This window comes from Urocampus carinirostris, chromosome 15 (genome assembly GCF_059441175.1).
Source record: "Urocampus carinirostris isolate Australia breed hairy pipefish chromosome 15, RoL_Ucar_1.0, whole genome shotgun sequence".
Lineage (NCBI taxonomy): Eukaryota > Metazoa > Chordata > Actinopteri > Syngnathiformes > Syngnathidae > Urocampus > Urocampus carinirostris.
Window position 1 is genome coordinate 29,613,224 of NC_142363.1, and position 11,820 is coordinate 29,625,043.

At 42.6% G+C, this 11,820-nt stretch overlaps 1 protein-coding gene across 1 annotated transcript; it reads left to right on the forward strand.

The window, feature by feature from the left end:
- Positions 1-1,393: 1,393 nt before the first annotated feature.
- On the forward strand, positions 1,394-10,424 carry LOC148352089 (uncharacterized). Its single transcript, XM_088355094.1, has 4 exons — positions 1,394-2,333; positions 6,808-7,008; positions 7,092-7,302; positions 9,562-10,424. Exons 1-4 carry the CDS (start codon positions 1,628-1,630, stop codon positions 9,812-9,814), a joined length of 1,371 nt encoding a protein of 456 aa, XP_088211220.1. The 5' UTR covers positions 1,394-1,627; the 3' UTR covers positions 9,815-10,424.
- Positions 10,425-11,820: the final 1,396 nt, after the last annotated feature.

The following is an 11,820-nucleotide window of genomic DNA, read 5'->3' on the forward strand; positions in this document are numbered from 1 at the left end:
CCTGTGTGCAGACAAGCAATAAATAGGACACAATACAAATAATAACAGCGAGTTTTTTATATATATATTTTTTTTTTGTCAAAAATAAAATGTTAAGTATGCATATGAAAAGATTTCAGTTTCGAATGAAAATCTGGTGATAGGAATGAGTGGAGAGGTGTTATAAAAGGTTAGTGGGATGTTTAGATGCGTTCTAAGGGATGGGCAGGGCACCTTGTATGATGCGGCAGGGGTAAACCAGTGAAAGCTGTCGGACCCTGCTGTTGAGAGTGTGTGGTGTCACCCTGAACCAAATGACACGGCCGCTTTCTTGTGTCCCGTTTCATGTGGAGAGACGAAAGCATGACCGTCTTAGGTGTCTCTAGGTACCTAACTTGTTTGGGTGTTTGGGCACTTGTGTTGGCCATGGTCCAAACATTTTATGTGTTTTTTTTGCTATTATTTTCCCTTTTTTGTTTTCTTTGTTATTGTATGTGTTTGTCTTGCTGTCTGTCACCCCTCTTGAGGGATATGGCCAAGGTAGATCGATAGATAGATAGATAGATAAAGAGAGATAGAGATGTGGGAGATGGATAGATAGAGAGAGAGAGAGAGGGGAAGAGATGGAGAGAGAGATACAAAAATATTGAAAAGATTAATACAGAAATATTGAAAGATAATTATACAAAAATATAGAAAGAGAGTGATAGAAAAATATATAAATAGTGTGATAGAAAAATATGGAAGGAAAGTGATACACAAAGATGGGGAGAGAAAAAGGTAGAGAAATAGAAAAATATAGACAGAAAGAGAAAGAGAGTGATCTAGTGATAGAGACAGAGAGAGAGAGAGAGAAAGAGAGAGAGAGTAATCAATGATGAGATGGATAGATAGAGATGTGAGAGAGATTTGAGAGAAAGAGAGATGGATAGAGAGAGATGGATAGATAGAGATGTGAGAGATTTGAGAGAAAGAGAGATGGATAGAGAGAGATGGATAGATAAAGAGGGAGAGAGAGATGATAGATAGAGATGTGAGAGAGAGAGATAAAGATGTGAGAGATAGAGAGATGTGTGAGAGAAAGAGATTGATAGAGAGATGAAACAGAGATGTGAGAGATAGATAGAGGGATGAGAGAGAGAGAGATGGATAGATAGAGATGTGAGAGAGAGATGTGGGAGAGATTAAAGAAAGAGAGATGTGAGATAAAGATGTGAGAGATATAGAGATGCCTGAGAGATAGAGAGAAAGATATAGAGATGAAACAGAGAGATAGATAGATAGAGAGATGAGAGAGATAGATAGGAGAGAGATAGAGAGAAACAAGTTTGGGCAGCGCTAGCGTACTTATTCGTATATCTGCCCCCCGTTTTAGCTTACCGAAGAAGAAACCGCTCCCTGATTGGCCCGCATCGGCAGCGGTACCGGATGTGACGTCATTTATTTAGCCGTGGCTAAATAGAGACAAAAGCCCGTGTCGCATTTGTTGACATGGCAAAGTCCGATTGCGGTTAAGAATCTCGAAAGAAAATGACAATGGCGTGGATTTTTAAGTGGCAGGAGCCGAGGACTGTGCCCGCTGAGGCCTCTCGCGGTGCGGCTTAGGTGATTGTTGCGGTCCGGTCGTGGCCGCCACCGCCGATCCGGGATGTCGGACCTGCCCCCGCTGCCACCGGAGCTGTGGGTGACAGTTCTGAGCTTCCTCAGCCCCGCCGATCTGCTATCGGTGCGTTGCTCCTGTCGAGCCCTGCGCCTGCTCGCCGATCACCCGTACCTATGGCGCGGCCACATCGTCGTGCTATCCGACCTGCGCCGGTACACCTTCGGCTTCTGGGACACGTTGTGCCGGCGTAAGCTGACCCGGGTGGCCGTGCGTCACCTCCGACGCAAGGAATGGCGACGCCTGGTGAAGTTCCTCCCGTCTCTCAGCGCCGTCGCCTTCGTCAACGGAGGCCGGATCTACAAGCAGAAGTACCTGGATCACTTGCTGCTCTTCCCCGACGTGCACGAACTATCCGTGCGGAAAGCCGCGTGGGTGGGGCCCATCATCGGTCCCAGCCTCAGCGCCCACCTGAGTCCCCGCCTCACCCACTTGAGCGTCTGCAACGTGCACATTCGCTCGTCGGGCGACTTCGTGCGCAGTTTGGCGGTCCTCGTCAATTTGCGGTACTTGCTGTTCCACCAACAGGGCGAGGGCTGCGGGCTGGATCGGGAACGCCCGGTGCCCCGGGAAGACTTCCATCACATGATGACCAGCCTGACCAAGCTGACGCATCTGTCGTGGGGCATGAGGGGTGAGCCTCAGGAGCCCCTGCCTGACGACTACTTCAGCCCGCCAGATCCGCGGCGTCCCGGTAGGTCCCGAACAGTGGCGTTACCAGACAATGTTCCCTGTAATTTTCCTTACGGGTCTGAGCGTTCACACAAAGTCGGTGAGCAACCCTTGAAACAACAGTGAGCAACCATAATCCCAAGTGTGGCAAGATAATTCATGATCAAACATGTCCAAAACTTGACATCAAGTTACATTTTGCTGAGTTTCTGGCAATGCAAAATGATTTTACTCTTTTGAATGAATGGACTCATGTACGATTGCAAAGGTTGTTCTTACAATTCTTTCACAAGATATCCATTTCTTTTTATTTCCTGATATATTTTGTCGCATAATATTAACATTTTTGGGGGCATATTGAGTCGGTTGTAAGATACAGAACTGTACTTTATCACATTTTTTAGTGGAAGTACAATGTTGGCAACAAGATTCACTTGATATCATTGGAAATTATTTGAATGCAACACAAACTTTTTCTTCTTTTTTCTGTGTTTTTTTCTACTTTTTTTAAAATTCTTTTTTAAAAATCTCATTGTGTTTATTATTTCCGAGCTGTTACTTTTTTCCTACATTTCTTTCTTTTTTTTTCTGGCTTTTTTTCTAAAATTATCCTTCTTTTTTCTCTTCCTTTTGTTTCTTTTTTTCTCAGCTTTTCACTACTTTTTCATTTTGGTATTTTTTTCTTTTTTGTTCTATTCCCCCCTTCCTTTAAGTCATGTTGTGCATAATTTTACATAATATTTGGTCATGTTGGGATTAAAGAAGCAAAAACAACCCGAAGAGCCGTTTAGGACCCGAAAGAGCCGGTTCTTTTTAGTGAGCCGAGCCGAAGAAGCCGGTTCCCAGACAAACTCTACTAATTTTACTCAACTTCGTTCTCCTTCGACTCGACTTCGAAATACCCCATTTAGGACACAACGTCAGGGCAACCTGTGTATTTTGACCTTCATGCACTGTAACTTTGACTTAAGTCGCTTCTTAATTAGTAATTTTGAGCCCTCATTTTTGTGTGCTGGCTAGATTTTCTTGTGCGCTGCTTAGAGGGAACACTGTTACCAGAGGGAGGCAGGGTGGGCGGTGCCCACCCACAGATAATCCATACCTGTCAACCTGTACGTTTTTGCCATACAAAGTACGTTTTTTATGCATTTTAAGACGTGCGAGAAAATCTGTACGGAAAAACGCAAATTTGTCAATGATGGGTACCATCCGGTAAACACCGACTATCACGAAACAGCAATCAAGTCTAACGAATTCACCGCGGTAGCCTCTATCTCCGTATCGTTTCTTTCGTTGCAAACCAAGCGAGCGGTTTGATGCTACTGTGCGCATGCGTCTGCCGCCTGAGGATTTCCCATCAAGCATCATTCCGAAAAAAAAATGTTGTGTAAGATTATTTCGTATTTTGTAAGGGAAAATACGACAGTTTGGAGCCGTGGAGGTTGACAGGTATGCAGATATGCTTTGCCCACCCAGTGAAAAGTGGATGTAGAAAGAATGAAACCAAACAAAAAAAGAAAAAGGGATAATGAAGAACAGAAAAGATTAAGTTAAAAAAGCTGGGGGGGAAAATAAGGAAAAAGATCAGTATATTACCAATAATAATGTAATGCACAAAATGAATTCATGATTGTTTTAGATAACAGATAATCTTTTATGGGCAGCATGGCGACGCAGTGGTTAGCGCGTGTGCGGCACAGTTCAGAGGTAATGAGATCGAACCTTCCTGTGTGGAGTTTGCATGTTCTCCCAGTGCTTGCGTGGGTTTCCTCCGGGCACTCCTGTTGCCTCCCACATTCCAAAAACATGTATATCAGGTTAATTGGCCGGTCCAAATTGTCCCTAGATATGAATGAGCAAGCGAATTGTCAGTCTCCGTGTGCCCTGTGACTGGCTGGCAAGCAGTTCAGGGTGTCCCCTGCCCACTGCTCGAAGATAGCTGGGATGGGCTCCAGCACCCCCGCGACCCTACTGAGGATAAGTGGTGCAAATAATGGATGGATGGATAATCTATTTGTCTACTGAATTGTAATAGCATTTTTTACACTCTCCAGTAAACATTTAACTCATTTAAACTTCAAACCTACTAAAAAACTTTAAAGCCAAGCGACTGGAATCCCCGCATGAAACAACAAAATGTCAAACTAAACAGTTTTTTAAAAAAGCTAATCAGCAAACGCATCCATAAAACACACTGGAAACATTTTTTTTCCAGAAAAAACAAAATGATTAAATATAAAACAACCTTTTTATATAGTCAACTAATTTAAAGGTAACAACACAGAATACATAGGAAAAATGCATATTGCCCAATCACAAGGGGGGGAAACCATCTAGAAGGGAGCTGTTTAACTTTTGTTTTAAATAATGAAACCTGATGTAAATATTTCATATGCCCCCACTGCAACCAATGTCTTGAGAATGGCACCCAGTTATGGGCGGCATGGCAACGAGGTGGCTAGCCCGCAAAAAAAACATGAAGAAAATAAGTATTTGAACACCCTGCTATTTTGCTATTTCTCCCACATAGAAATCATGGAGGGGTCTGAAATTTTCATCGTAGATGCATGTCCACTGTGAGAGAGATAAACTAAAAAGAAAAATCTAGAAATCACAATGCATATTTTTTTAACAATTTATTTGTGTGATATAGCTGCAAATAGGTATTTGAACACTTGAGAAAATGAATGTTAATATTTGGGACAGTAGCCTTTCTTTGCTATTACAGAGGTCAAACTTTTACTGTAGTCTTTCACCAGGTTTGCACACACTGCAGGAAGGATCTTGGCCCACTCCTCCACACAGATCTTCTCTAGATCAGTTACTTTTCTCGGCTGTTGCTGAGAAACACAGAGTTTAAACTCCTTCCAAAGATTTTGGACATGCACCTACAATGAAAATTTCAGACCCCGCATGTCTTGGGTCCACCCACAATAGACATAGCCACTTGGGACAGAGACGTTTCCTTTGGACAGGGTTGGGTAGGGTTACTTTAACTTGATTACTTTCGATTACTTTTGGATGACTCCAATACCAAATATGCTAATCAAAGACAAAAGAAACTAAATATGAATAAAATGACTCCATTTTGTGCAGGCTTGGGGAGTAACAGAATACATGGAACGGCAAAAATGATGTTGGATTTATTTTCATTTTGTTTCTGTCGCATTTTATGTTAGTTTTGCCGGAGATCAAAGAGATCAAAGCCAGGAGAGAAAGCTTACCACATGTTGTGAGTCATAATTTCGAACCGTGATCCCAAGACAAGCGCTCTACCTCCTGAGCTAATGCCGCTCCAAATAAGTGATATCGGAGTCTTTTTTTTCTTCGAAAATCTGAAAGAACTGCGTCTGCCTAATTTGCCAAGAGACTGTGGCTGTTTCCAAAGAATTTAATATCAAGAGGCACTGCCAGATCAAACATGACTAGGACAAGCTAACTGGAACCGAACGGTGTGAAAAGGTGAAGCAACTGGAAGCTGTTTTAACGGTACAGTTTTTTCACAAGAACCTAAGAGTCAAACAAAAATTCTACACAGGCGAGTTAAGAGGTTGCAACGCTGATCGCCAAGTGATGCAAACCTTTCACTTTAAAGACTGATCAAAGAACAGGCTGAATATTTGTCCCTAACCCATTTTCAGCTTACCAAATCTGGCCCGCTTACTCAAAAGTTTTGACACCCCTGCCCAAAATAATGATTGCAATTCCGCTTATTAAGCAATAATAAACCTTAGAAACTTGGCACCTATTTACTCACAGCAAGAGAGACTATGTAGACTAAAAACAAAGATAATATGTGGAAAAAAGTTTCTTTTATTTACCAGATAAACAATACAAACAATTCCTTCAAGATTTTCCCGAGTTCTTTCCACACTTGAGGTAAAATTTAGCAAGGCATATTCAAGGTTGGGTAGGGTTACTTTAACTGGTTTACTTTCAATGACTTTTGGAAAACTCCAACACCAAATATGCTAATAAAAGACAAAAGAAACTAAATAGGAATAAAATGATGACTCACAACACGTGGTAAGCTTTCTCTCCTGGCATCGATTTCTGGTAAAACTAACATAAAATGCGACAGAATCGAAATGAAAATAAATGCAAACAGCTTGCCGACATCATTTTTGCCGTTCCATGTATTCCGTTACTCCCCAATTTAGTAATTTTATTCATATTTAGTTTCTTTTGTCTTCTATTAGCATATTTGGTATTGGAGTAATCCAAAAGTAATCGAAAGTAATCAAGTTAAAGTAACCCTACCCAACCCTGCCTTTGGACTATGTTAAAGTGTAAAATCAATGAGAAGCGATTGTCTGACGAATGGCTAAAAGCTGTGCCAGGTAATGTGTACAAGGCAAGTGAAAATTGCGTTTTTGTCCATTTATTCTAAAATCTGATTTCAAAAGGCGTTGCTAAGTCTTGAATTGAACTTGCCTTAAGCTATAGAAACCCTGAAGTCCAGACCTAAAGTTGGGTAATGTGTTGGTTTTGTTCAGGCTCCCAATACGGAGGTCCTGCTCTGACTAGTCTAGAACTGGTGGACTATCCTGAGGCCATCCTGCCCTGTAACGCCCTGAGGAGTTTGACATCCCTGCGTTCGCTCACGGTGCATTATCGCTACATCCGGGACGGGCTGGAATGCCGCCTGATGCATTGGCTGATGCCGCTTAAACACTTGGAGAACCTCAGCATTGTGGGTGAGTCCTTACTTGAGACACCAAGACCACCACTCAGAACTAACCAAGCTTCATTGAGAGAAAGATGAACATTCTGTCGGCAGGTGGGAACTCTCTGTCGCTCTACACCAACAACATCCCGCCTACCGTCACCCGGCTAACGCTACGCGTGGCCATCACGCTGAAGGATTTGGACTCCATCGCACCCAGAGTCCTGGCCCTCGAGCACCTGGACATTGAGCAGAACCGGTCCAGCGGAAGCCTTTGCCGCCGCATCCCCATGTTGTTCCCTCAACTGCGGACGCTTCGCATACGGTGAGTGGATCAGTCTCGTTATGATTGCCAGAGCAGGAGAAGATAGGATGATATCATGGAACACAGTGGGAAAAGGGGAGGAACGATGGAACAGGACAAAGCGAGATCACCTTTTTAAGACGGTTATAAGTGACAAGGACAACTTAATGTAGGTCAGAAAAGGGTGAGTGAAGATATTTCTGGGTGTAACAACTGTAAATAGGACAACAAGAAATGACTAGAAAAAGAGGATACTGTAAGTCAGGACAGGATTAGGCACTGAGGGCAGGACAAATCTACAGGACAGTGCAAGATAAGACGGAGTAACATGAGTGGAAATAGTTAGGTTGAGTCAAAACTGAGTAAGGCAGGAGAAAAAAAAACACAACACGACATGAAAGCACAGGATACGGTAAAACGGGACTGGAACGGTACTTATTGTGTGACAGGACAACTCCAGGTACAACATAAGAATGGAGAGATTAAGTTGAGACACGAGTGGATAAGATGGGATAATACGAGACACTGCAAAAAGGCGCAGGATATGCTAAGACAGGACAGGGTTAGGCAGAGTGGACAGGACAAATCAACAGGACAGTGCAAGATAAGACGGGGTAACATGAATGGAAATGGTTTGGTAGAAACAAAACTGGGTAAGACGGGATAAAACAAGACACGACATGAAAGCGCAGGATACGGTAAAACGGGACTGGAACGGTACTTATTGTGTGACAGGACAACTCCAGGTACAACATAACAACATAAGAATGGAGAGATTAAGTTGAGACACGAGTGGATAAGATGGGATAATACGAGACATTGCAAAAAGGCGTAGGATATGCCAAGACAGGACAGGGTTAGACAGTGTGGGCAGGGCAAATCTACAGGACAGTGCAAGATAAGACAGAGTAACATGAGTGAAATGGTTAGGTTGAGTCAAAACTGAGTAAGACAGGATAAAACAAGACACAACATGAAAGCGCAGGATACAGTAAAACAGGACTGGAAAGGTACTTATTGTGTGACAGGAAACTAGATACAACTGGAGAGATTAATTTGAGACTCTAGTGGATAAGATAGGATAATAATACAAGGCACAGGATATGCTAAGACAGGGTTAGGCAGTGTGGGCAGGGCAAATCTACAGGACAGTGCATGATAAGACAGAGTAACATGAATGGAAATGGTCGGGTAGAGACAAAACTGGATAAGACAGGATAAAACAAGACACAGAATGAAAGCACAGGATACAGTAAAACAGGACTGGAAAGGTACTTATTGTGTGACAGGACAACTCCAGGTACAACATAAGAATGGAGAGATTAAGTTAAAACACTAGTCGATAAGATAGGATAATAATACAAGGCGCAGGATATGTTAAGACAGGACGGGGTTAGGCAGTGTGGACAGGACAAATCTACAGGACAGTGCAAGATAAGACAGAGTAACGTGAATGGTCAGGTAGAGACAAAACTGAGTAAGACGGGATAAAAAAAAAACACAACACAGCATGAAAGCGCAGGATACAGTAAAACAGGACTGGAAAGGTACTTATTGTGTGACAGGACAACTCCAGGTACCACATAACAACATAAGAAAGGAGAGATTAAGTTGAAACACTAATGTATAAGATAATACGAGATGCTGCAAAAAGGCGCAGGATATGCCAAGACAGGACAGGGTTAGGCAGTGCTGGCAGGACAAATCTACAGGACAGTGCAAGATAAGACCGAGTAACGTGAGTGAAATGGTTAGGTTGAGTCAAAACTGAGTAAGACATTTAACATGGACAGGCTGTGTTGAGGCACACGGGAGGATAATGGAGAAAATGAGGTGAGACGCCACTAGGTAGGACAAGGGAATGCTAAACCACACAAGACAGGATTGTACAAGACGGGTTAAGGATAGGATATGTTAAAACAATGCGGAGAAGTTGAAGACGAGACAGGAAAACAAAAGTCAGGTAAGGATAACTTGAGACTATAAAACTAGTCCAAAGAACATCTCATCTCATTAGCTGCACCGCTTATCCTCAGTAGGGTCGCGGGGGTGCTGGAGCCCATTCCAGCAATCATCAGGCAGTGGGCAAGGACACCCTGAACTGGTTGCCAGCCAATCGCAGGGCACACAGGGACAGACAACTCGCTCGCTCATTCACACCTAGGGACAATTTGGACCGGCCAACCAAAGAACATAGTGCAAGAAAATATATGCTAGGTGGTCAGGACAGGCCACCTTTCTTCTGCTAACACCGGTCCCTCCACCCCCTCCACCCTGCAGGTTCTTCCGTCGAGAGCCTGAGAAGGACCTCCTGAGTCTGCAGCGTCTTCGCAACTTGGAACGCTTGGAGCTCCTGGTAGAACGTTCCTTCATCCTGAGGGACTACCTGAACGGAAGCCCGTGGCCCAGCCCCTGCGTCCAAGAACTCATCGACCAGTTGGTGAAGTTGTCCTCCAACAGGATCACCGTGGTGACCACCATGCGCCGCCGGAACCCCATCCGAGAGTGCAACTGCGTTTGGGAGGGAGACTGACCAGACCTTGGAACTCGGAGAACCAGCGAGAACTTTGTTTGGAGTGAATTGAGGATTAGCCTGAGCTCTCCCTTAGGAGAACTGGTTTGTTGAGAAGGTCAAGCCGCATCAAGGATGATACAAGACAAGGATATCCCAGATCCTTATCCAAGATAAGGATGGATACATTTGAGTATTCCATAGGATTGGGTAAAACAGGAAGGGACTGGACAATTTCAGATGACCCTATATTTATAGAATAGTATGTAAATATTGGTTTTTCAATGAACATTATGTGTGGCCACCACATTTTAATGAAAAAGCATGATTATGATTGGACGACTTCGCAAGAAGAACAAGCAGCAATCATCTCAACTTCTGCCGGTGTAAGAAACATGATTTCCTTTTTAAATATTACTATAAGTAAATAATTTATTTGGAATTATTTTCCGACAACTTACTGAATGAACTCATGGACGATAAACTAGCAACTGTTTCTTGAAAAGTGGAATCCGCTACATGATTTAAAACTGTGAATGACGAAACAGGAAAAAGACTACAAATGTTGGGAAAATGTGTACCGGTACATATTTTTGGTTATTGAATGAAATAAATAGGTCATTTTTTTGTTTTCGGTGAAAAATCAATTGTTTGTGTTTGTGAACTTCCCATTTAAGACGGTAGAAGCTGTCCGAATATTGATAATTGTTGATTTTTATGGTCAAAATGCACCTATTTAAAAGTTGAATCAATGAAAAGAACACACAATTTATTAACACAGAGAATTAATGATGGGAATAAAAAGGGGAGGAGAAGGTGCCGGAAATGATGGGAGTTTTTGACCGCTGAAAGTCTGGTAGTTACTAGTACAAAAATGAAGTTTCCCGCTATTATGCGATTTGGAGAAATTATCTTGGAAAAAAAGAAAAAAAATGAAAATAAAAAAACATCATAATAACAATATATTTCTACTTGTTGCCCTGCAGTATAAACACAACAGCCAACAAGGCTGCTTTTCCCCCGCTTGCTCCTTATTTATTTGATCCCTATTTTGATGGTGAAGGATTTTATTTTTTTGACTATAAGGGACTTTATACATGTTACATTTATTGAATGCAATGAAGATTTTTCACAGAGAAGGCTTAAGGTCAATGACAGGTCGCGCCGTTCAGAATGCGAATGTTTTGTTTAGTTCTGTTGATAACAGAATTCTGAAGCAGATGGTGGGCGATGTTTGGAGAACAAGGCCCTGAGGACGTGGAAACGCTTTGTGTTGCTTTGAGTTTCTCCAGACGAGGTGGCAACGAGGACCCGCCCATGGGGGTGGCCGACACGCCGGCTTGTGAAGGGACGTGGGCAGAGGAAGAACTTCAGAAAATCAATCGCGAGGGACAATTGACAGGAAGGCTCGACGAAGACTAATTCTACTAATTCGACAATAATTCGGCTAATTCGATGGAATTCACTTAGTTAAATACTTTAAGAAAATAAATCTTCCCCAGTGTCGAAATTCCGGTCTCTTGCCCATATTTTCCCGAAAAGAAAAGAGCATGCATTGTTGGGTGAATGGAGGTTATGTTTGGTTAATGGAGTCAGATGACTAATTCGAATAATTTGGTAAACGATACATTATATTGTATTTAATTCCCAACAATGGTGACCAAGAGAAATTGCTCAAGTAAAAATTTGTCTTTTGTGCTTTGTTGAAAATGAAAATTTACCGACAGAGCCATGAGAATATATTGCTTTATTTATCTGATTATATTGGAATATATATATAAGATTTTCAGTCGGTAAAATGGCCGATAGAAGATTGGATTTGGGTGCTTGGAGCGGTCGGTTGTCGAGAGCTGCAGTATCAAAATTAGCCACCAGAGGGCGATGGAGACCCTGGCAAAAGGAGGTCTGATGAAAGCAGATCTTTGCTGGTGCCTTTGTTGGTGAGTGGAGAAGTGTTGTGAAAGGATAGTGGGATGTTGGACACGTTCTCAGTTATGGGCAGAGCACCCATATGATGCGGCAGGGGT